General features: G+C 38.9%; 1 protein-coding gene across 1 annotated transcript in view; it reads right to left on the bottom strand.

Annotated features, from left to right (window-relative positions):
- Positions 1-564: 564 nt before the first annotated feature.
- Positions 565-26,415, bottom strand: part of castor1 (cytosolic arginine sensor for mTORC1 subunit 1) — a 38,517-nt gene continuing 12,666 nt past the window's right edge. The window contains exons 2-9 of the mRNA XM_039773385.1: positions 16,265-16,335; positions 15,045-15,238; positions 14,197-14,332; positions 13,603-13,726; positions 6,289-6,402; positions 6,050-6,132; positions 2,910-3,004; positions 565-1,803 (exon numbers count right to left, since the gene is read on the bottom strand). Of these exons, the coding sequence (XP_039629319.1) occupies positions 1,738-1,803; positions 2,910-3,004; positions 6,050-6,132; positions 6,289-6,402; positions 13,603-13,726; positions 14,197-14,332; positions 15,045-15,238; positions 16,265-16,335 (883 nt within the window). The 3' untranslated portion in view covers positions 565-1,737. The remainder of the gene's footprint in view (positions 1,804-2,909; positions 3,005-6,049; positions 6,133-6,288; positions 6,403-13,602; positions 13,727-14,196; positions 14,333-15,044; positions 15,239-16,264; positions 16,336-26,415) is intronic.

Raw genomic sequence — 26,415 nt, 5'->3', positions numbered from 1 at the left:
TTTGATCTATCTTAAACAGAATAATTTGATTAAAAATGCCACTGTAATTTTCAGAGCCCACACAAATTTTTATTTTTACATGTTCAGTGATTTTTGACAGACAAGCAGAGACTGATCAATGTAGTTTATCGCAACACCTCATTGTATGGCACAGAAAACCTTTTTTGTTTAATTTTGCTGGTTTATGAAAGGAGAAAAAAAAAAACATTCACAATAAACCAAAATGTAAAAAGTGTTCAGTTTACCCTTTAAGGTATTTAGTGAAGAAAGCAATAGGTTATGAAGTATTTATCAGCGATGAAGAGAGGGAAAAATAAGGGGAGGGGGAAAAAAAATATCAAACATGCATACCTTGAACAAAGGGAAACCACTGAAGTGAATTTTTCCAGTAAGGTGAGCGGGAAGGAGAAAGTTATGTGAAGATCACACAGTGGTTAATGTCTAAAAACACCCTCTTCAAAAAGGACAAATCTAGGTCACTTTCTTACATGTTGTAACCACTAGTCTAATTAATCCACATTTCTAAAGCAGATACCCTAGAAATAAAAAGACCCATCAGCAAGAAAGGGTAATTAGAAGTGTTTTACTGAACAATTGTAGCTCACTGTACAAAAAAGAGAGAAGAAAAAACCACCTTGTTCACATACTCACTCAAACACACACACACACGCGCCTATACAGCCCTGCTGCTGTCTAAATCAATGAAGTTCAACAAACCAAACAGAGTTACATTTTTAATACTGTTGACCCTCAGGTGTAGGCTTTCTGGCACAACATCCCATAGGGGGTTTCTATATCAGATATGTCAAATACTGCACTGCCTAGGAGAGTTCATATCTTAATATCATGGAGTAAACCAATGCATTTTGCATTTCATACACACAGCCACGCATGTATTCTATCCAATTTATATGAATGCAGATATGTGGTAGTTAAATAAGCAAGGAGGAGTGGTTTTCCATATAAAACCAATGTGAGAAGCCTGCTGTTCTGTAAATGTAACTGAATCCAAAAACAAAAAGTGCTTAAAAGGCAGTATTTAAGCTGACAGCTATGCGTTTATGCAATAAATGTAAATTAACAATGCCTTGATTAGAGACTATATGATAATAAAGTAAGTGCACATCTAGAAAATATCTGGAGAGGGGTAAATGTAAGCGCTACAGCTGGCAAGTGTCCTCCGTTTTAAATGTCTATATACACAGGAGGGAAAAAAATGGCCATGTCTCTCTCAAATAGCTTCCTTTCCTGGTAATCCTCAAATAAAGTTAAGGCACAGAACGGTCAGTTTCTAGCCATCAGCTCTAGTCCTTTCATTTATCCAGTCATGATAATAATAGCACCAATAAACGTGGATTACCTGCCTCCAGAGAAAATCATTTCACAGGCTTAAGGTTTCAACCACCAACTATTAAAATGAAATGTGTGCAATTAGGCTCTCATATTCCTGCACCCAGTAAAAATGTCAAATTCAAAGTAGAACTCTCATAAAAAAAAAATATATATATGTAGGCCACTAAAATGCAAACAAAGTGTATGTCAAGATCACTGCTACATGAGTTTTCCCAATCCATTCCAATTTAAATACTGCCTGGATGGTGTATGTAATCACACCTGCTAAATCTCCACCACTCCAAGGCTACACATTCCTACTTTACTAAGATATTCTGTCTTCCTGTCGTCTGCTTGTGCTCCTGTATTTTGTAGTGCTTAGCCCTTCACGACTGTCCTTACAGTTCACTCAATGGCTTCTGTGGTCTTCTGCAAAAGGCTGATGACATTTGAGATGTCCTCTTCAGGAACCTAGGACAAAGGACAAGGAGGATGTATTACACATTTTAAATTGCCAAGAACAAGGGTATGCCACTCTGTGAAATGTTTCACGACATTTAATAACCTAAAAATACATATTTAATATCCTGTTCCAAGATATCTAATAATCCTAGACTCTTATGGCATACATTAATTACTAAATGATATTCACATCGCCCCAGACTGTTCCAGCATAACAGTATATGTTCACTGCCTACAAACAAGTAAATAACATTTATAGGAAATATTCAATTTATTTCAGGCTTATGGATGTCACTGACTATCCTAACAGAATCAGGAACAAGGCAAGGCTAATCCTGGACTATCATGGGACACAAATCCATACAACCCTACAAGGCCAATTCATGCTTGCCAGACAACCTGACCAGTACAGATCTGGAATGTTAACTGTGAAGACCAAATAAAGAAGTGCAACTTCTCCATGATCCGAGTCCAGGATTATCAAGCTGTCAAGTAGCAATGCTACAAGGGGCGTTCAATAATTTATCTACCTCAGTAGGAAAGAAAAGAGAGTTTGTTTTATTTTTCAATAAAGACTCCATATACTTCATCCAAATTCCCTGCAATGACGTCTTCATCACTTGAAAACCTCTATTCATACAAAGATTTCTTCAACAAACTTGGAATAGGAAATAATCGGAGGGAATCAGGTCAGGACTGTAGGGTGAATGGTTCAGCTGCTGGAACCCACATTCTCGGATGGCAGCTTGTGATTGACATGACATGTGAACTGGCGCATTGTCGTGAAGAAGTTTACTTGACTCGTACAAGGACTCTCCTGACCTCCTGTCTCTTGGAGTGTTAGACTCGCACTGAGCCACAACTGCACATGAGTAACCTTGGGATAGATAGATTATTGAACACCCCTAGTAGCAACTGCCAACATCTTGCTGGCCCTATTCTACGGCCTGAATAGAAGTGGCACAGTAACACAGGCTGAGAAAAGAAACAAAAAGTTCTACACCTGGGTTTTAAACTCTAAAACCTCTCACAGCATAACAATTTGGCACAGGTCAGATTACTAGGTAGTTTTCCATGATGTCACAAAGTGGTTCCTTTCTTTCCCTCTTACTTACCAAGGCATGGTCGAAGCTGAAGGTGCTGATATAATAAGCAGAAATGTCAGCTTCTGCCAAAGGCTGTGATATCTGAGCAACAATGCCACACTCGTCTGAAAGGAAAAGGAAAGTTTAGCTTTATTAATTTACTGTATCACTTGGTGCAAAGTGCATCCATTTTTTTTTATATAAATGTTCCATACCCCGTGCAGTTTTAACTGATAGCCGAAAACAATTTTTATCTATTTTTCATTCAGAATGGAGATGACAAAGTTTTTCAATGCATGTCTTATGGTGATCAATGCAAATAATGAGTCATGAAAGAAAATGGATGTGAATTAGCATTTGAATGCTTGTAGGCCTATTGCTATTTAAGCCCATTCAACTTTATTTCATAATTATTGTTCACTACACCAGTTCCAGAAAACTATTTTACTGAAATTTGTGTATTCAGGACGTTGTGGATATAGAACTGGATGACTTAACATGTGAATTTTGCAACATGACTTAACATTTTTTTAGTGGACCGTTTTGGTAATTGCTGTCAGCAAGCACTGGTCACCATAGACAGCTGTTCTATCTGAAATGTTTCTGTGCTGCATGAAAACAATTAAAAACTCCTCTCCATGATCACTACAAACTACATGGGGTATGTAACATAAAAACAAAAATATGAATTCTTCTTTTATGAGGAACAGACAAGCCCCAAACCTCTTTCTTACTCTTCAACAACTGGAACAAGAGCACCACCTATAGGTTACATTCAGTCAGTGCCTCAACCAGCTACATGCTTCAGACTAGCTACCTACATTTTAGCGGAGTGACTGGTGTGGCAGTAAAGTACAAGTTGAGTCAAGTTGGGGAGCATGCACTGGTACAGTGTGTTGCCACACCTACTACACAATAAAACAACTCAGGACCCTGATTGGCAACGCCACAGTCCAATCCCAAAGTACAGTACTATGAAAAAATTTGCCCCATCCTAATCTCTAGTTTTCAGATTTTACACAATGAATGTTTTTAGACCTTTCAACAAAATTAAATTGTGTTCATATTTTATAAAAGTATAGTAAGAACACCCAACAATAATTAAACTGAATTTATATATAAAAAAGGTAACCTGGAACACACACACGCAGAAAAGGTGGACAGGAGAAACTGCCTCATGGAACAAACATCATGAAGCCCGTTGTGCATTGTAAAGACACAATGCATATTAGAAAAGGGGCACCTAGATAAACACAAAATACCATTTATAAATCATTCCTTATTTTCTTTATTAAAAAAAAAGCTAACACCTCTATCATCCTGTGAAAAAGTAAATTTCCCCCTGGTTCCAATACTTCCATTACCTCACCTGTAATTTGATAAGTCTTTCACTTTGCTGTTGGGGTAATTTAGTCAGTTCTGTATTGCTGAGCTGCTTTAATTTGGAAAGAACGGTAGGTTTGCAGGCGTAAACCATTTATTTCAGGGCCTGTCATAGCATCTCTTGACTTGGCCACACCAAAACTTTACAGCTGAATGGCATGGAAGAAACAAAATTAAACTTGCTTTTGAGTTTTGAGTCATTCTCCTGCTAAATATCCAAATTCTACTTCAACTTCAGGTCATAGGTCATAGGTAAACAACCAGATATTCTCTTTAAGAATATTCTGGTAAAGTGCACAATTCAATGTTCCTTCAGTAATGTCAAGTCTTCCAGGTCCTGAAGCAGCAAAGCACACCGCCATTTTTAATTGTAGGTATAATGTTCTTACTTTCAAACACTCTCAATAGCTTGGCACTTGTGTTGTCCAAAGAGTTACACTTTTGAATTGTCTGCGCAAACAGAATTATTCCAAAAGAATAGAGGGGTCGTCCAGTTAATTTTTTTGAAAATTTGAGGTGTTACTTTTAGATATTTTAGATTTTTTTCTCCAGCCTTTGGAGTTTTTTTTTTTGTTTGTTTTTTTTTTTTTTGGTTTTTTCTGTCCACCCTGGCCATCGGACCTTACTCTTATTCTATGTTAATTAATGTTGACTTATGTTTATTTTTTATTGTGTCTTCTATTTTTCTATTCATTTTGTAAAGCACTTTGAGCTACATTTTTTTTGTATGAATATGTGCTATATAAATAAATGTTGAGTGATTGATAGTAGAGGTGACCATCTCCTTAGTTTCTCATGAATCTCAACGTAACTCCAATTCTTTCCTATTGGCGAGTCAAGTACACTGACCTTAACTGAGATTAAATATGCCTGCAATTCTTTGGACATCTTCTGGGATCTTGTGACATTCTGAATTAGTCATCACTGTGCTCCCTAGGGTACTTTTGAAAGGCCAGTCTTCCCTGGAGAGATTCCCCAGTGTTGCAGATTTCTCCATTTGAGGGTGACGGCTATCATTACAGTGCCACCACAGAGCCCTAAAATTGGCTTTGTAACTCTTTCCTAAAAGTAAGTTTCAACAACCTTTTTTCTTCCTCTCTTCTGGAATTTGGTGGAGGCATAGCATTCTTCAAGAATCCTTGCACTACTTGACATTCATGGTCATGGTCAGGGTGAGTATATGGTATTAGATACAATGGGGAAGGCTGCGTTTGGTCATCTGTTTAAGTGAGTAACTAAGAGGACACTTTTTCACATAAGGAATAACACATTTATGAATTTTATTTACAACACCAATTCTAAATTATTGTTTAATATACAGTGTGTATGTTTACTTCTTGCCTTTCACATGCTAAATTCCTCACTCAGTCAGCATTGGTTTCATGTATTTTGTGTAGTGTTGCGTGTATTCCTCTGCAGGTTTTTTTAGTCTTCACTCCAACTACACAGAAACATTTGTACTTTTTCACTACATTTTCAAATCATGTGCAGTTAACCAATCATAGAAGGTTTAAATTGTTAAAATGGCAATATTTGTGACTAATGTTAGGCATGCAGTTAAAAGTCAAAATATTCAACTATGCACAGTATTTTTCAATAAACTTTCAATATAAAATATCACTTTTTAAAATAATTGTACCGCATATGCAATAGTTTAGAAATTTTTCAAAATTTAAAACAACGATGCAGACACCAGTATGTAAATGGAAACATGCAAGGTGAATGCTACACATTTAAGGTAAAACACAAACCATAAATACTGCATAATCATGACTGTGTATACTCACCAAAGCCCAAAGGCTGTCCTCCAATGCGCACCATTCTCCATAGCTCTCCCGATGAGCTTGTAAACAAAAGGTTGCTGGGAAATCTGTAAAACAAATCAAATACTTATATCAGAGTGGCCATCAGATGAAGGTCTAATACATATCAACCACTTATACAGTACTTCATTACCATAAATTGCTAACTCAGTACATTATTTCCTTGGTTATCTGCAGCACCGCATCTTTGTGGCTTTACATACCTTCTCTGAGTTTCTGTGTCCATTACAATTGAGATGTAGCCATCAATCAAAGAGAAAGAGAAGAACTTAATATAGTCTAGTCCCTGAGATGCAGTGGTTTCATCTTTTGCAGAGCTGCCCAGAGATGGGAAAAGAATATATTAATATAAAAAAAACAAATCCATACACCACACATTGGTATGGACTCTGCTGTAACTTACATATCAGTAAAATTAATAAAGCACAAGGCTAAATACTACTCGTTTTCTGCACTGAATATTGCTACCTGACCCTCACACACGTTAATCTCCAACAGAAAAAATGTAATTGTATCAATTATCAAGATGACTTTACCTTACCTGTAAGCACTGAAGTTATTAATTCTTCACAGTTGATAATCTCACATTGACTAAAAGCTATTTTTAAGTGATAGCCCAAGGACTTTGAAATGTGTACCACATTACTGTGCTGGAAGTGGCTCCAGAACATCCTGGAATATTTCGAGGACACAAAAATAAATCATAACTTTTACATTTATTCACTTAGCAGACACCTTCATCCAAGGCAACTTGCAAAAGAAGTCAAAATTATTGAGTAAACATCAGCCTGCAGGTCTGTTTTGTAACCTGTAACACTGGTTCTTAAATTAAAAGCCACAAATGAAGAGCTTGGAAAAAAAATGAAAGGTAGTTACACTTTTAGTTATCAAAGCCATTAGCAATTAGACAGAAATTCACAGAACAGGACAGAATTCAAATGCTTCTTAAAGAGAGTGAAGGAGTCTGCAATTCAGATGGAGGTAGGCAGCTCGTTCCAGCAGGTAGAGCTAAACATGAAGAGTCTGCATTGAGATTTGATACTACATAGAGGTGGCATCACCAGACGCTGTTTGCTAGCAGACTTAAGTGGGTGAGAAAGAGCTCAAGACCTCATGAGTTCCTCCGTGTTTATATTTAGCTACAGATCCATTGACTACTCTGTAGACAAGCATTAACCAGCCAGTTGCTGGCAAAAAAAAGTGTTATAAAGTGGATTTGAGAAGAAAAATCTTTTAGAAAGATGCACAGTGAAGGGAAGCAGTACACGTGTCCATCCTGTATTTCTTCCACTTATCAGTTTCTTGATCCCAGCTAACACGGTTTTGGATTGAAGAGAGCACAAGTTCATTCTAACGGCACTGGCCACAAATTTAAAACCATACCAGGACAAGCCATAGTCAACACACCCAGTCTCATTAGTACTCTGCAGCTTTCACCTCTTTAGGAAATGCAAGCAAAATTTGAGTTCCTGCCATACTTCAAACCCCAGCTGCTCCTATTTGGTGTTCTCTTCAATACTACTCATAACGTTCAGGATATTTAAAATAAAAAATCTTACAGAACGAGAAAGTTATTTGTTAAATACAACTGAGTAAGGGAACAGAGCCTTTGACTGACTGTATGTAATGTATAAAAGAGTAGTTAACATTATTTATGGTTAAAGGCCAGTTTTTATTAGCAGAAACCCATCAAATTGGAGTGCTGCTGGGTTTCATAGGTAAGCCATGTATAGAAGTAAATAAACTTGTTAACCTTCATTGGATCATACACTTCATAGCTAGTTCATTGATTGTTATCTGCATAGCAGAACATGATCAGCAGTAAATGTGTAAGATGCATAAACACAGACACTGCTGTGTTGGACATGATGGAAGGGATAGCAAAAAATACAACAAAATAAGAGGAATAGCTACACTATATAATACTAACATGCAGGACACGACATGAAATATACCAACAGATAAAGCAGTGGAGCACTTTTTTCCTTGTACTCTGAGAATTAAACCGGTTTACTCTCGAGCAGAGGAGACTGTATGGGGACCTAATTCAGGTCTTCCAAATCCTCAAATGCATGGATAAAGCAGATCTAGCAACATTCTTTCAGCTAAAGGGTGAATCACAAAATGGAGGACACCAGTGGAAATTAAGGGGAGGTGCAGTTAGGACTGAAGCCAGGAAGCACTTCTTTAGGTGAGGAGCTGTGGGAATCAGGAATAAACTACTGAGACATGAAGATGAAGGAGAAAACCTTGACAACTTTAAGAAGCATTTGGATGAGATACTGGGACATCTTAGCTATTGACTAAAAAAACAATCTAGACTGATTAAATAACTTCCTCTCATTTGTCAGATTTCTTATGTTTCTTAAAAAAAAAAAAAAACACAGGCCTGGCAGCACAACTGAAAGAAAGCTCATTACAAGCTGAAGAAAACAACTTTATTGGTGTGCAGTCTTAAATCACCATAGCTGCCGTACTAGAGCAGGACAGAGTATATAGCCGATACAGGCAACAAAGATTTCACAAACATAATTCTTTACATAACGTTTAAGCGTTCCTATCTCTCTCATAAACACATTTTTTTTTTGAACCCAGGATTGCAAGTGCCGTATTCTTGGGTTTCCATCGAGTATTCAAATTATTGTTCATTCTAATAAACTTTCTGTAGGCTCGTGCACACAGTTCCTTGAACAGCATAATGCAAAATGAGTAAAGTTTCCTTCCAGACAGAGGTGCTCTCCTTCCGCCCAATTAATTATGGCAAATGTTGCATTACTCTGTATAGTAGCAAGAAATTAAAGCAGATTCTTTAAATGAGAAGGTCTTGTTAATCACAAAGTCATTACTGCCATTACGCAAATGTGGTTTTAAAAAGTGTTTCCATTAAAATGACTGAAATTACTGTGGCACAGCATTTATTCGTTTTTTCCTTCTTGTCTCCACAATAGTTCTGATGTGCTGTTTTATAATGCAGTGTGAAACTCTGCATCCACAAGAGTTCCAGAGTTTAAAAAGGCTAAAAGGCAAAATCTATGGCCCCTCTGTAGCTGTGTGGACAACTTCAAAAGGCTTACTGTAGAAATATTTATTCATTTTGAATCTGTACTTGTATTCACTTTTGTAATTAAAATAAACAAAAAACACTACTCCAACATACAGACAACAGACACACTAATTTGGCGCCACAGTTCCTTTCAGAGCCTTGCCACATCCTACGTGGAATTTGCATATGCCCTGTGCCTGCATGGGAATTCTCTAGATACTCCTGTTTCCTCCAATCCCCAAACAGTCTCTACACCAAATGTGAACACATACTTGGTGATGGGCCATTTGTTTCCTAAGGTGGCATTAGCTCTCCGGAAATGTGTTCTTTTGAAGTTACGGCATGTTGAGTAGCCGAAAAATATAGAAATATGACAGAAAAGGTTATATCCCTACCATCGCGATTACGGTGGAACAAAGATCAAATGTGAGAAAAAGATATACTTTAGCTTACTTTACTGACGGTTTTACGTGGTTACAGACGGGATGCTTATGACAGACTTTATCAAGGTGTGGGAGTCTTGATCTACGCAGTCTGCCATCTTTCATCACCACGCTGAAAGGGTTTTCCGGACGGATGACCTAATCTTCCGCCCGACAGCTTCAAAGGGTTTGACTGCTTCTTCCATGTATTTATACTGTCTTCTCCACGTGCAGGGCCCTCTCTGGTCTCCAAACAAGGACAGTAAAGGATTCAGTTTCATCTCAAGAATAGTACAATGCCCCTCTCTAATCTCCAAAGGAGGACAGTAAGCTCAAATCCCACCTCCAACAAGAATAGCACAATGCTCACACTGCAGTCTGTCCCTTTCTCCAAACTGCTAGGCTGATGGTTTCTAAATACAGCCTAGTCCCTGTGTACCATACTTGGTCTGCCTGTATGAATAGCAGTGTGCATAGAGACAGTGACATTAAACTTATTATAACAAACTGATTATAACACCATTTTCCCATCCAAGGTGGTTTCCTGTCTTGTAATTAACAGTGACAGGACAGACTTCTGCTTAGTCATGAACAGGGTGGTGAGAACTGGTTAAGAAAACAGAAAAACAAACACAGGAATGAGTTATGATGCTTTTGACACTTCTTTTTTGAATACAGAGAAGTATGCAATGGCTACAAAGATAAAAAGCACAAATACAGGCATGAGTGGGACGCAAGAATAAATGTGGTAATCTCCATGGCAAGCCAAAGTGATGTTTGCCAACAAATGAGTGCAAGGAAGTAAATGCATGCAGTGTTACAACATGCAGTGCAGTAAACAAACTGAACCCTGCTGTAAAGAGTACGCATAACAAATAAAAGCTACAACAACTAGTGCAAATATAAAAACAAGAATGTTATTCAATGTGCATCTCTAAATAGACAGTACTACATAAAACGTCCTCTCTTAACTCATTCTCACTTTTCCTTTGTAGGTTATCCTTGTGTGTCCTGTCCCATATTGAAGCATACCAAATTTGAAAAAAAGTGGAGTATTTCAAAGCACTAGCTGCATATTGTACAGCATGTCCACAGCTTCACACAAGAGTTAAAGAGCCAGCTTAATCAACGCTTCTCATTGCAGGGCATGTACAGTCAAATGGAATATTAGAATGTAAAAATATTCACATGTTTGTAACACGTGTACAGAATACGGATGCACTGTATTTCTTAATTCAATACTTACAAGCCTTTTGGAAGGTGAAGGAAACGTGATTTACCAAGCACACAGTGAATGAGGATCACAATAAAATTAGTATTTTCTGGATCAAAGAAACGTAAGATTTTTCAAGAACAATAAATGTACTCGGAAAGTCATATTGCAAAGGTCTTTGGGAAAGTTCACTTTAAAAACGAAGAGTTAAGAAGAAAAGGGACAAGGGGTGATCCTCACAACAACAATGCTGGTGAGACACCTGAAGGTACCGATAACATTAGCAGCAACTGTGTAGGTCAGACAGGTAGCTGTTTCATCACTACTCCCCTTCAACCACCACTTCACATCAGGAAGGCTGTGGGGTTCTTGTGTGGACAAGATAACTTTAGTGAAAATATCAGTAGATGACAGGAAAGGCACAGACTTCCTTTTTGGGAGAGGAAGTTTACATTGGACTCAAAGTTTTTGGACCCTTTCCCTTTCACAAAAATAAAACGGTGTAGCACAATGCGAACATCATTTAAATTGATTTTCACCTTCATCAGGTGGTACTCAATACCATAGAACGACAAGGTGAAAACAAGATTTTTAAAAATTTTGTAATTTACCAAAAATAAAAAACTAAACTCTCACATTGACAAAAGTATTCAGTTCTAGCACATCTGTTTCATTTAAAACTGTCCAAATTGTTTCCAGGGCAAGATCCAACCTTTGAACGTTGCAATTGAGCTCCAGCTTCACTGGGCCACATATGTTTTGGGCCTGCACCAAATTAACATCATTCTGGGCAAAAAGTTTAAATGCCTTTCACACAGCGGTCGTGTCACAATCCCTCCTAATCCACTCACAGCTGTGTTTGCTGGACTTTCAGATGGGATTAAAGTGGAGAAGGACAAACAAACTGTAATTGCCTTTACTTCACTATTGGCACGTAGACTTAGAAGAATCCTAACTCTCCTCTTTTAATTCAGTGGGTAACTGATGTTGTATACTATTTGAAATTGGAATAAATCAAATTCTCTCTGTTCCAAACTTTTTAAAAACCTGGCAAGATCTAATCAATAATAATATTTTAGATTAAGGTGTTATATTGGGGAGAAAGATTCCTTTCCCTCTACTCTCAAAACCTTTACCCTGGCTGTTGGCCTTTTTCTCTTTCTCATGTGTGGGGGTTGAATTAAATTTAGTTTTGTTGATTGTATGGAATGTAGCAGGTTTTAAATAAATTCAATAAAACAAAACAAATATATATATATATATATATATATATATTCAGTTCATTTACTATGAGACTTGAAATCTGGCTCAGGCACTGCCCATTCCATTGATCAGCATTGAGATGTTTCTACACCTTGATCAGCTCAATTGACTGGTCAAATGAAAAGGCATTCATTTGTCTATAGAATGTCCAAAAGTTGAGCAAAAGCCAAGACATGAGGTCAAAGGAATTACCTGCAGGACTTATAAACAGGATTATGTTGAGGCAAAAATCTGGGGAAGACTGCAAAAAAAAAAAAATCCTGCAGCTGTGAAGGTTCCCAAGAGCACAGGTTTGGAACATATACTGACTACAACACGTTACAACACCCACAACTCGACAAACCACCTGGACTGGAATCTGAGGGCAGCTATGCAATGGGTGACACCTCAGCACTAAACAGAACAGTGCAAGGTTTTTTTTTTTATAGGGGTTCCTGAAAATCCTTAAATGGAAAAACTGTCCACCTGGCCAAAAAGAGCAATTATGGGAGAAGGGACCTGCTAAGAGAGATGACCCAAAATCCGCTAGAGCTGAGCCAGAGTGGCCATCGAACTTGTGTGCAGATGGAGGAAACTTCCAGAAAGTCAACCGTTACTGCAACAACAGCTTTATGATAAGACTGGCCAGACAGAAGCCTCTCCTTAGGAATACCATTACATTAATGCAGCATGATGGTGGTAGCATCATATTCTGTGTGGTTGTTTTTCCAGTGGGAGGGACTGAGTGACCAGTCAGGGTTGAGGAAGAGTTAAACAGAGCAAAGCACAGAGGTATCCTTAATGAAAACGTGCTGCAGAGTGCTCTGGATCTCAGGACTGGGCTGAAGGGTTACCTTCCAACAGGACAATGAACTTAAACACAAACGAAAGACAACAGAGGAGTGTCATAGGAACAACTTTATGAATGTCCTTGAGTGGCCCACCCAAAGCTTGCACTTGATCTGCAGCGCAGAACAGCAGAAAATCCCCATATCTAGGTGTGTGAGCTTGTCGCATCAGATCCAAGAAGACACCAGGGTGCAAAAGGGTTTCAAAGAAGTACTGTGTAAAGTGTGAGAATACTTGTGTCAATGGGATATTTTCAGGTTTTTTTTTGGTAATACATTTGCAAAAACTCCATTCTGAGGTATTGAGTGTTGCTTGATAAGACGGAAAAGATAATTTACATGATTTTAACATAAGATTACAACATAAAGTGTGTATAAGGTGAAGGGGTCTCAATATTTTCTGAAGGCACTGCACTTTTTGTCTTTTCTTGCACTAATGGCTACCCAACTGTCTTTTACCGATATATCCCTGTAACAAACACACAATTTCCAGTGCAGAATGGTCTGTGTGCTTCTGGTGGGTCATTTAAGTTGAATTATTTCTGCCTCCCTCCCTGAGATTCCTGAAAGCCCAGGAATCGAAAATGGCTTTTGCTAGTTGTAGGAGAGAAATGAACACTAAAAATTGTTAACAGTCATAAACAGAACCAAAACAATCATCATGAAAAAGAATGATTCAAAAGGAAAATGCAATGATTTGTAAAATATGACACTACTAAGAGGGGGAAAAAAAATAATATAACGCTCACCCGTTGGAATAGAAAAGGACATCGATGAGTGTAGTGGCTATGGTGGGCAGGGTGTCTGGATCCAGGCTCATCACACAAAAACTGTTTTGAGGGCTCAATACAGGATGTACCTTCATCTTTACAGCTTGCAGAAAAAATCAGAACAACAAATGCAAATTAAGACCATACAATTGACTGGTTTAACAATGTGGTAAAAATGACAATTTAGATATTAAAGGTATATTTAAAAATGCATACCAATATGCTCAAGTGTGTGCAGATCAGCTACACATATCATTATGAAAGCCATTCATTATAGAGTGTACTTTCTAGCAGACTCACCATTGGGGTAGACCTTGTACCAATTCCTTAACCAAAGGACTTTACCATTAAAATAACATCAATCTGATTAATACAAGTAAAAAACGGACACTCTCGTTCAATAATCAATTACCAAATGATTTCAGATAAGTCATCAAGAGAAACTAAGCCTGTTTCACTCTGCTAAACGACTTCAAATAATATTACATGCAAAGGACATAAAGACACACTACTCCGTAGTGGTACAACACACCCACCTTACCGACACCTCCATATACACATTAGGAAGCTTACCTTCCTTTCCATTTTTCTGGACGCCATTCTCCGTGCCCTGACTATGCACGGGATGTGGCTCTCCTCTCTCTTCTCTGAAAATGGCAAACTCTTCTTCCAGGGTATGAATCACTACTGGAAGATCCTTTTCACGCACCTGTTAAAGATCACATCACGATGTCAACTGGAGCAATCCACTCAAACTACCACCAAATTGCAAGCAGGAGACAGCATGGTGGCATTGTAGGCATTTGCTGCATTTTCCTATTTGAGTCTCTTTTTGTAGGGTATTTGAATATAAAACTCACCCACCCACCCACACTCCCAGTCCCCAGTTTAAATCTTCCTCAGAACATGCCATTTTTCTCCAATAATCCAATCTGTTTTTTTAAGTCATATATTAACCAAATGAGTGCAAGTATGTCTGCCCCATAAAGGGCTGCCATAACACCCACAGCGGCTTTGTATCTGAATAGGCTCCACACATACACAGCATGAACTTTTATGATTTATTTTTATGGAATTGACAAAATAAAACTGCACGCGACTGATATTTTGGCAGTGAAGGATAGACATTATACATTTCTCATTATTGTTTAAAATCCATATGCTCTTGAAAAAGAGCAGTTTATTTTTCTTCTACCTTTAAAACCCTAAAATATGTCATGCTGTTATAATTTAAACTGTTTCATAAATCTAAATCTAGAATTTCAATGAAATTCCGGCAGTTACTTATTCCAATCTCATCACTTCAATCAAAACAAATCAAAAGTGGTACCAAGCCACACAATCTACAGGTGGTAGAAGCCTTCTACATCCAAGAGAACAGAAGAAAGGTAATTAATACAAAAACCACAACGTGTTCTCACCAGAATGTAGTCAGTCTGGTACGTAGACAGCATAAACACCGAAACGTGCTGCTCGGCGAGAGGGGTAATAACAGATTTGGCAATCTTGGTGACTCCCACAGCTTGGGAACTACTGGATGCATTGCCATTGCAGACCACATTTAGGGGTAGCCATGTGTCACTCTCCACCTGCAAATGTTCTGATTCTGGCAGCTCTGTTTTGGGGGAAAAGAAATAAAATGGTGCCATTAAGCAGAAAGATAATTTGATGCTTAGTACTTGCACATTTTATAGGTAAAGCTAATGTCACACTACGCAACTTCTAGTCCAGGGGATGTCACTTAATGACCGCTGTTGCTACTCTTGTTGGTTGAGGATGTCAGATTAAACAAGAAGTCCAATTAGACGATTCCATGATGATTTTCTAGCACAGCTTCATATTTCCTAAGTATTACAAGCTCGCCTCCTTTTTTGGCAGTCAATAACGTACCGCCTGACCACACCAGTGTTTGACAAATGTTTGAGGAGATTTCAAGAGAGTTCAGTTGCATCTCAGCCTTTTTTTTTTTTTTTTACCCCCTTTCCACTCTGTTGTGGTACATAAAACACAGATGAGCCTCTCTTCTTTTTGCAAGGTCCAAAACACCCATGCTCCTAAATTCTCTTAGCTGCATTATAGGCATTGTATTTCAAGGTGAGCACTCACAGGTATACTGGCAATGGCACACATACACACAAGCCCACCCATACAAGATAACCACGGCAAGTTTCCCTGGGATGGACTGAGTCACTAGGCATGTCTGACTACATGACTATTGGTCACGAGAGTGTGCCACGACTACCATCAACTCTTTAATAAATATTATGTAAGTAAAATATACAAAATCACAAATGACAGGACTAAATACTAGAAGGGCAATTAAATGACTGAGCAATGTCAAATGTGTTTAAAAGACTAAGAAGAACTAAAAGCAAACTGGTAAAACAGGCATGTGTGTTGGACACAGGAGAAAAACCCACATGGACATGAGAAACCTGCTGACTCCACTCACTACTGCAAAATCACACCACCACCAGGCTGCCCTCATTATAAATATCTGAACTGAAACTGATTAGCTGAACCAGAAGGTACTCACAAGTAATCTGACTGCAACAGAATATTTACCACAAAATTTTAAAGAGAAACCAAAAAGGGCCACGTTTATCTTTTTTTTTTAAATAAAATCTTAAATCTACTGCACCTTTAAATCCTTCCTCATCAAGAACCACGGTGTAGTTTTCTGGGGTCTCAGTCAGGCTGAAGAACTTGCACCTTAAAATGAATCACACAAACAAATGAATGCATGGCATTTACTGCTTTGAATTAGTTGTGGTGGTATTGACACATCTTGAACACCACTGTCAGAACCTAAAAAAAACAGAACCATTTAGCACTTCCATAGACACATTCTACAGTAGCATCTAAAGTGCACTAGTACAGTATGTCCAGAAAGACTAAATGCTGAACAAAAATAAATACCAACCAGCCCTGTTATTATGAAACACACTACATAATTCCCAACTTTAAAGTGCAAGAAATGCAAACCCAAAACAAACAGATCCTGCTACCCAATCACATTCTGCAAGCTGGTGTAAAATAGTTTTTCATTTCATATTATCTTGTTGTTTATCATCTTTGGATGGCTCAATGCAGCCACAAACACCACACTCACAAAGACAGTTTCTGAAATATGCATCTTGTAGTCACAGCCACTGCTGCAACACCATAACGTCTGCAAACTATTCGGGGTAACATTGTACTGGGGGAAATGGCGACTGAGGTACAATGACAAAATGATCCAATTGGCAGCACATCGAGTACGAAGTGAAAGGGAGCCTTCAACGTTTCAGCAGAAACATCAGAACAATCTAGACACGAACAGGCCATTCAGCCCAACTAAGCTCCCCCAGTCCTATCCACTTAACTCCTCCAAAATAAGATCAAGTCAAGCTTTGAAGGTCCCTAATGTCCAACTGTCCACCACACTACTTGGTCCGTTATTCCATGTGTCTGTGGGTCTCTGTGTGAAGAAAGACTTCCAAATGTTTGTGTGAAATTTACCCTTAAGTTTTTAACTGTTGTCCCCGTGTTCTTGATGAACTACATTGTTAAAGTAACAGTCTCGATCCACTATTCGAATTCTCTTCATAATTTTAAACACTTCAATCATGTCACCTCTTAATCTTCTTTTGCTTAAACTGTAAAGGCTCAGCTCTTTCACTCTTTCCTCATAATTCACCCCCTGTAGCCCTGGAATCAGCCTAGTCGCTCCTCTCTGGCCCTTTTCTAGCTCTGCTATGTCCTTTTTGTAGCCTGGAGACCAAAACTGCACACAGTACTCCAGATGAGGCCTCATCGGTATGTTATAAAACTTCTGCATAACCTCCTTGGGCTTGTTGGATTCCACACATTAGGAAGCAGTATAACCTAATATTCTGTTAGTCTTCTTAATGGCTTCTGAACTCTGTCTGGTATTTGAAAGAAAACATAAAAAAAAAAAAACTTTTTTCAAAAATATATATAAATCCAGTCTAAATTGTTGACGTGTTTACAGTGCCTATCTAGGGCACATGAGATTTGGAGGCATTCAAACGCCTTTCCCATGGTCCAATCTCATCTTCGTCTGAAGTGACCACTGAGTAGCGTTTTATTTTCAAATAATTCCATCTTGCATTTATTGAACTGTGGCATGGACACAACTGGGGATTTTTACTACAGTAGACAGCAGCTTCAGATTTTGCTTGTCTTGTTTGAAGTGTAGCCACCTCAACAAAGTATACGGTCATCAGCAGCAAATAAATGGACTGCAAGCTTAAACACTGCTTGTGTAAAATAAAAATTAGAGAAATCACATGAGGACTCTGAAGAAGAAACATGGATGTCATTGTTGACAAACTGAAAAGACACATTCAGGCCCTCAATTCACAGCAATATACCAGAATGCCTTGTTTTTTGTGAAGAGGAGAAAAACTTGTAACAAAGTTTTGGATCATTATGTATGGTTTAAGACTACCTCCAAGATCAATGCGGCTGTCGCTGGTGTTGTCTTCATAATTGGGACCACCGTTGCTTATTGTTGCATAGCACCATCTAGTGGACACATTTTCTCAAAGGCAATGGCACACAAACTAAACAGTTTTTGCTTTCTCACACACACTATAAAACTTGGTTTCAACTGAAAGTCATTCTGCACATGGATTTCAATGTGCAGTATGTGCTTAGTGTCTTACTGTAGGTAGACTGGGTACTCAAACAATCCTACTAAGCTTTGCAGTTTAAAAAAAAAAAAAACACACACTCTACACCCCACCCCCCAAACTGTGGTTTCCTCCTTTAGACTGTCAAGCTGATATTGATCAATCTGTTAGTAACTTGCACTCATTGCTAGTCTCTAGTCACTCACCATCAAACTGTGTGTAAAAACTGTGGAGGGAATCTGATTTCCAGATTAAGAAACCCTATTTGGATTTCCTTCAAGAAACAAGAGGAGAGTAAAACTCAAAGGCCTTCATCGTATGTTTATGAGTGCTACGATAATTTGACAACGTGCAGGTAGGGCAATGTCACAAGCAAAAGCTTTATCAGTATGACAGACTGAAGCAATATCTGACTGGCAGAAGGCCAGTACCAGCCCTCCAAAAGCTGGCAGCAAACTGAAGTATCAAGTGAAGACGGGGTGCCATACTGGACATTTTAAAAGGGCTGCAGGTCTGAGGCATGCACCTTGGAAATGTCCTCAAGTATGGACAGACTCCTTGGCTCTGTTGCCACAGGGGGTCAACCCAATACCAGAATGTAATCCAAGGTTTGGCCTGGAAGCTAACTTTGCAATAATGCTTACCAACACATTGAGCATATACTCATTAGGCTAAAATATGATGAGAATGAGAATGGGGCACTCAACTGGGAGAGTTTTAGCACTGGTATGGGGTGACTGTCAATGAACTGAACCTCCAAGGGGGGCTGCCCCCCTCCATATTCTTCTTGCCTTCAGCAAACAAACCAGAAGTAGCTATTATGGCTTTAATATCGAGGCTTTATACTGGAAAGCAGGGATGTACAAACCTCAAGAGTGAGTCAAGGGTTTTTTGGCACCAAAAGAACTTCAGTGCCTGCTTTCGATTTCTAGACACCAAAATTAGGCTGTCGTGCTAAATTCTTTGGGCTGTATTTTCTGTGCAGTGTGTGTTGTACAATCAATATTCATTGTATTTATTGGTGTTAAACAAATTTTTCCTCCCCAATTCTCATTTTTGTAATTAAAAAAAAGTTTTACTTAATGCCTATTTTTTTCTTTCTACAAAATACAGTTTGTGATTTTTGTTATGGGTGCAAAAGCCATATAACAATGAATATCCCTCAAAAAAAATGTCTTTCCTTTAGTGAAGACTTCAGAGTCTGACCACCCATTCACTAAACTGCACAGTACATAGGACAGCCTTGGCAGGGCCTCCTCTCATAAGCTGGGCTGCCAGGTGGTACATTTCCAAAGTGGCCTCAAAATGCTCCAGTTTATCCAGCCTTTCTCTCCATACCCTGTTTGGACAAGTGAACTGAGAAGAGCACTCATTTTAAACTTGGATGGATTTTATTTCTGTTCATACTCCCAGATCTAATTTTCAGCTGACCGCACACATCAATTGACGATATTTTAGAATCATTTACAGCACTGTACAACTTGGCGGATTTCACAACAGCATTCTTTTGCTTTCAGATTCTGCTAGTTCATCAAAAAAGGGAAAAACCAAGCCAATGGAGAAACAAATAGGTCAGCAACATGGACACAAATCAGATATGCACTGTGGACTACAAGGTTAAATAAGAGAGAACAAAATTATAGCTTTCTCACACTCCACATCCAATTAGTCCAGTGGCATATTGTTTAGTGAACAGTTTTCTGGCAAGCTTTCATTAGATGAGAACTTCACATTTAAAATGCAAGCAAACAAAGCCTATGAAAAACTCTTTAGAAAGCAAAAGAGAAAGCAGTGGTCTCTACCTCCTAAGGAAAATGTATTCTCAGCCGAGTGAAAAGGATAAGTTTGGGCACAAACCCAACTTTAAAAGAAAAAAAGTTCCTGCCAAAATATTTAATTCCGACTGAATAAGCATCGTCAGCAAATGCACACCACGGGACCAATGCACAGCCTTTTGGCAAAGAGGCACAATCAATTTAAAACAACATCTGATACGAATCAGCTCAAAATACAAAACAAGTCCACTATTTCAAGGCCCAGATTCATTTCAAATGCCAGAGGGGGAGGTTCAAAGGGAATGGGGCTTAAGTGACAAGAACTATTTTTGCAAAGAGAAAAGAAAAGAACTCTCTAGTGTCTAACTCAGCAAGAGATCGTAATTTCCACCCATCCAGGCTTCCTTTGCCTCCTGACCTGATGAAGCTGCACATCCTTTCTGAAAGATCGTTTTTGAAGGCCTTCCTGTTGAATAGTATCGAAGGAAAAAAAAATCCAACTATTCTTTTGTTTTTTTATTTAAAAATTTTCCCCCAATACGGGTATAGAGAACATGCAATTAGCATTACTATAGCATTATTTGCTCCTTTGTACTAAAATATATAAACACAATAAAAAATACACTCATTTATCCATCAGTTTACTTTAAAGATGTTGGAGCCTTAAAAGTTAGCACTGGGCACAAAGCAGGAAGCAGTAAACTTTGATGGTATGCCAACTCCTCAAAGGGCACACTCACCGTTTTAGAATAAAGTGGAATGACAGAACATTCAATGACCAAGACGGAATTTTCACTCAGTCTCCAACATCTGTATAATCTCATGCAGCCCCAGTTATGAATGACCAACAAGTAAATGCTTCATTTTTATAACATTTAAAATATAAATCCTGTCCCAAAATGATGCCCATATAAAATGCAAATAAGCAGCACTCCATGGAAATGTTAGGATGTCCCCAGCTAAATGACATACACAAATGCATTCAGACCCCTTCACTTTTTTCACATTGTTATGTTGCAGCCAAGGCTGTGCAGTCGCTACACAAAACCTCCGACTCCAACTCCTCTATTTCTGGTACCACTGAGTCCGACTCCTCCATTTGCAATTAGATTTGTCTATTTATTACATGGATTGAAAATGTACAACATACAAAATACAAGGCATTTCTTCACTGCCAACGTGAATCATTACCACACTATACTGTAACAGTTTTAGTTTAAAACTCTTCCACCAAGGCACCTGCAAGTTTCTGGACATTTCTGGGGAGAATGGCCCTAGCCATCGATCCAAATCGATCCCGCTCCAGGGTACAGGCCTCGGTGTAACGCTCATTCCTTCGACGATAAACACGAATCTGTCCATCACCCCTGGTGAGACAAAACCGTGACTCATCAGTGAAGAGCACTTTTTGCCACTCCTGTCTGGTCCAGCGAAGGTGGGTTTGTGCCCATAGGCGGCGTTGTTGCTGGTGATGTCTGGTAAGGACCTGCCTTACAACAGGCCTACAAGCCCTCAGTCCAGCCTCTCTCAGCCTATTGCGGACTGCTGAGCACTGATGGAGGGATTGTGTGTTCCTGGTGTGACTCGGGCAGTTGTTGTGGCCATCCTGTACCTGTCACGCAGGTGTGATATTCGGATGTACCGATCCTGTGCAGGTGATGTTACACGTGGTCTTCCACTGAGAGGATGATCAGCTGTCCTTCCTGTCTCCCTGTAGCGCTGTCTTAGGCGTCTCACAGTGCGGACATGGCAATTTATTGCCCTAGCCACATCAGCAGTCCTCATGCCTCCCTGCAGCATGCCTAATGCACGTTCACGCAGATGAGCAGGGACCCTGGGCATCTTTCTTTGGGTGTTTTTCACAGTCGGTAGACAAGTCTCTTTAGTGTCCTGCGTTTTTAGAACTGTGACCTTAAATGCCTACTTTCTGTAAGCTGTTAAGGTCTTAACGACAATTCCACAGGTGCATGTTAATGAATTGATTATGGTTAATTGAACATGCATGGAAAACATTGTTTAAACCCTTTACAATGAAGATCTGTAAAGTTATTTGGAGTTTTAAAACATTATTGTTGAAATACACAGTCCTATATATAAAAGCCTAAAAGTGCAACGATTTTATGTGACATTTTTGTCACACTTTAAATTGGGCTTATTTTAAAACCTACATTCATATGTTTGGTATCATTCTTTTCAGAATATATAGAACTGTAATGTGATGTTATTAGATTTTCAGATTCTTATTCCAGTTTTAAATTATAAACTAAAATGTCAAGAACTTGCGTCCTGCGAGATGAGACTTTGTGTCAACAAATTTAACGATGCCCAGGGCCGGAAATAAAATACAAAGAGTAGGACAGCTACTGTACAGGCTTTTAAACATTCGAAGCGCAGTGCGAGATGCAGATCACACGGCACGGCAGCCAGCCAGCAGCTGATTGAGCAAAGAGGAGGTTAAAAAACTGTTTCCCATTGTATCATCGTTTAAGAGGGGTTTTGGAGGAACGACCGTGTCTCCTTGGGATGCATTCAACCCCCCTCTTCACAACACAAGCAGCAGACTGGCCACAATTGGGTGCTGGGCGCCGAAGGCACAAGGGGGTGTTGCCCCCCTCGTTATAATATAGATAAAGTTGCAAAAGGACATGGAAATTCATGTCATCTCACAAAAATATATTTCTGGCTTGCTAGGAGCCCACTGTCAGTATTAAAGCAGTGTTGGAACAAACCATGTGGCTACACACACTGAATAATAATTTGGACAATATTGTAATCATTATGGCAAAAAATATGGCAATTAAAGAAAGAGAGACAGGCTGTTATAAAAGTGCATATCTTTCCTTGGAGAAATTACAAAGGAAGCTAAGGTGTTAGGGAATACAGTACAATGTCTTACACCATCGAAAGGAAACTGACAGGAACAGGTCTGGCAGACCCAAAGCCACAACAGATTCAGAAGACTCTAAGAGCAGCAGGTGTAGTGAATGTTCAAAGATATTTAACCATGCAGGACGGAGCCCTCCAAGCAAGCATTTACTCACATCTAAACATCTATACTGCTCAATCCTATTATTCCTACTAATTACCTGCTTACATTCAAAATAATACTTTCTGGCAAAATTGTTCTTCAATGACCATCAACAAAAGTCAATGTCAGTCACTAGGAAAAGCATGAATTGGTCTACAGCAGGAAAGTTTTAACTATATACAGGTGCCAGTTATAAAATTAGAATATCATGACAAAGTTGATTTATTTCAGTAATTCCATTCAAAAAGTGAAACTTGTATATTAGATGCATTCATTACACACAGACTGATGTATTTCAAATGTTTATTTCTGTTAATTTTGATGATTATAACTGACAACTAATGAAAGTCCCAAATTCAGTATCTCGGAAAATTAGAATATTGTGAAAAGGTTCAATATTGAAGACACCTGGTGCCACACTCTAATCAGCTGATTAACTCAAAACACCTGCAAAAGCCTTTAAATGGTCTCTCAGTCTAGTTCTGTAGGCTACACAATCATGGGGAAGACTGCTGACTTGACAGTTGTCCAAAAGACGACCATTGACACCTTGCCCAAGGAGGGCAAGACACAAAAGGTTATTGCTCAAGAGGCTGGCTGTTCACAGAGCTCTGTGTCCAAGCACATTAATAGAGAGGCGAAGGGAAGGACAAGATGTGGTAGAAAAAGTGTACAAGCAATAGGGATAACCGCACCCTGGAGAGGATTGTGAAACAAAACCCATTCAAAACTGTGGGGGAGATTCACAAAGAGTGGACTGCAGCTGGAGTCAGTGCTTCAAGAACCACCACACACAGACGTATGCAAGACATGGGTTTCAGCTGTCGCATTCCTTGTGTCAAGCCACTCTTGAACAAGAGACAGCGTCAGAAGCGTCTCGCCTGGGCTAAAGACAAAAAGGACTGGACTACTGCCGAGTGGTCCAAAGTTATGTTCTCTGATGAAAGTAAATTTTGCATTTCCTTTGGAAATCAAGGTCCCAGAGTCTGGAGGAAGAGAGGAGAGGCACAGAATCCACGTTGCTTGAGGTCCAGTGTAAAGTTTCCAGTCAGTGATGGTTTGGGGTGCCATGTCATCTGCTGGTGTTGGTCCATTGTGTTTTCTGAGGTCCAAGGTCAACGCAGCCGTCTACCAGGAAGTTTTAGAGCACTTCATGCTTCCTGCTGCTGACGAACTTTATGGAGATGCAGATTTCATTTTCCAACAGGACCTGGCACCTGCACAAAGTGCCAAAACTACCAGTACCTGGTTTAAGGACCATGGTATCCCTATTCTTGATTGGCCAGCAAACTCGCCTGATCTTAACCCCATAGAGAATCTATGGGGTATTGTGAAGAGGAAGATGCAATATGCCAGACCCAACAATTCAGAAGAGCTGAAGGCCACTATCAGAGCAACATGGGCTCTCATAACACCTGAGCAGTGCCACAGACTGATTGACTCCATGCCACGCTGCATTGCTGCAGTAATCCAGGCCAAAGGAGCCCCAACTAAATATTGAGTGCTGTACATGCTCATACTTTTCATGTTCATATCTTTCAGTTGGCCAACATTTCTAAAAATCCTTTTTGTGCATTGGTCTTAATTGATATTCTAATTTTCCGAGATACTGAATTTGGGATTTTCATTAGTTGTCAGTTATAATCATCAAAATTAAAAGAAATAAACATTTGAAATACAAAGTAGCAATGCAGAGAATTCACTTGAGCTCCATATGCGCAAAGCATACAATTATACAACTCAAAATTATATATCGAGCACATCTGTCTCGACTAAAACTCTCCAAAATGTTTCCAAGGCACGATCCAACCTGCGAACGCTGCAATCAAGTCCCAGCCTCACTAGGTCACATGTTCTGGGCCTGCTCTAAATTAACATTATTCTGGACAAAAATTTTGAATTACCTCTCAGACAGCCTTGGACTCACAATCCCTCCTAACCCATTAACAGCTGTGTTTGGTGTTCTTCCAGAGGGGCTTAAAGTGGAGAAAGACAAACAAATTGTGATTGCATTCACTACACTTTTGGCACTTTTTCATTTAGGTATGTTTACAAGCCTTAAATTTTACGCTGTTTGGCTTGCTCTCTCTCAGGGGTGGGGATCGATCTGTTCTTAACTCAATTCTTTTTGTAAAAACTTGATTGCTTTGTATGGATTGTAATAAAATTAATAAAAAAATAAAAAAAAAAAAACACATTTGAAATATATCAGTCTGTGTGTAATGAATGAATCTAATATACAAGTTTCACTTTTTGAATGGAATTACTGAAATAAATCAACTTTGTCATGATATTCTAATTTTATGACCGGCACCTGTATAGCATATTCAGGAGTAAAGAGCGCCAACAAACTAATAGTATTAACCAACAGTTAAAAAAAAACACAAACTATTATATACATACATATATATTTATATAAATAAAACTTAAAAAAAAAAAAAAAAAATCGCATACAGAAAAGTACTTAATTAGTTAGTTAGTACTTCTGATATATTTGCCACTATAACCAAGGTCATTCTCCTAAGAAATGGGTAGACGGGTAACACAGCAAGTTGCTTTGAAAAAACACCTCTGGTGTCACTTTCAGTTTAAACCTTAGAAATGATTTTTGGGATCAGGGTCATCTCACATCAGCTGTTGTCAACACAAGGCTAGAGCTTCCTCTAGAGGCTCTGGATGTCCCAGTGTCTTTGAGATAGCCCACCTGTAAAATGTCAATACATATTGATCTCCTGTTATATCATGGTGACCCTTTTCTCACATACAGAATGTCACCAATTCTCCCTTAAGCTACCCATGTTTCAAAATGAAAGGAAAATACAGATTTCATCCCAGGATATCATAAGCTCTCCCTCTCTTGGTTTGGCTCGATTTAGAGAGGCAGGAGGGGGCATGCAACTCTTTGGTAGTCGCCAGCTATCAACACCAGCATGCAAGCAACTCTCTCTGCCTAGGACAGTCAGTTTAACAAGGTTAAATGGCAGCTTGCACAGGAATCAGCTCCTGGGTTTTCCCGGGGTCTTTCCAGTTCTATATCAATCTAATGCCACTTCTGTGATCTTTTACAACCAAATCTTCAAACAATTAAAGATGACAAAATATTTCATCTCATAGTACATGTTTAGAAAATCTACAACAAGGTTTTGCTAGAGCTTTATTCTAAGCATACTCACACTGTTATTGAAATATCTTTACATCCTCCAGCTGAGATGCAAATTAAGTAATGTGAAGATGTAAAATTCAAACAGCAGCCATCAACTAATCCGTTGGACTGGGCTGTCGTCCAGAGTATTTAAGACAACGTGGGAAGGGGTTACTCAATAAAACTGGAATTCCATCACATACTGACTCT

This window comes from Polypterus senegalus, chromosome 12 (assembly GCF_016835505.1).
Source record: "Polypterus senegalus isolate Bchr_013 chromosome 12, ASM1683550v1, whole genome shotgun sequence".
NCBI classification, from domain to species: domain Eukaryota; kingdom Metazoa; phylum Chordata; class Cladistia; order Polypteriformes; family Polypteridae; genus Polypterus; species Polypterus senegalus.
This window is presented reverse-complemented; position numbering and strand designations above follow the sequence as displayed.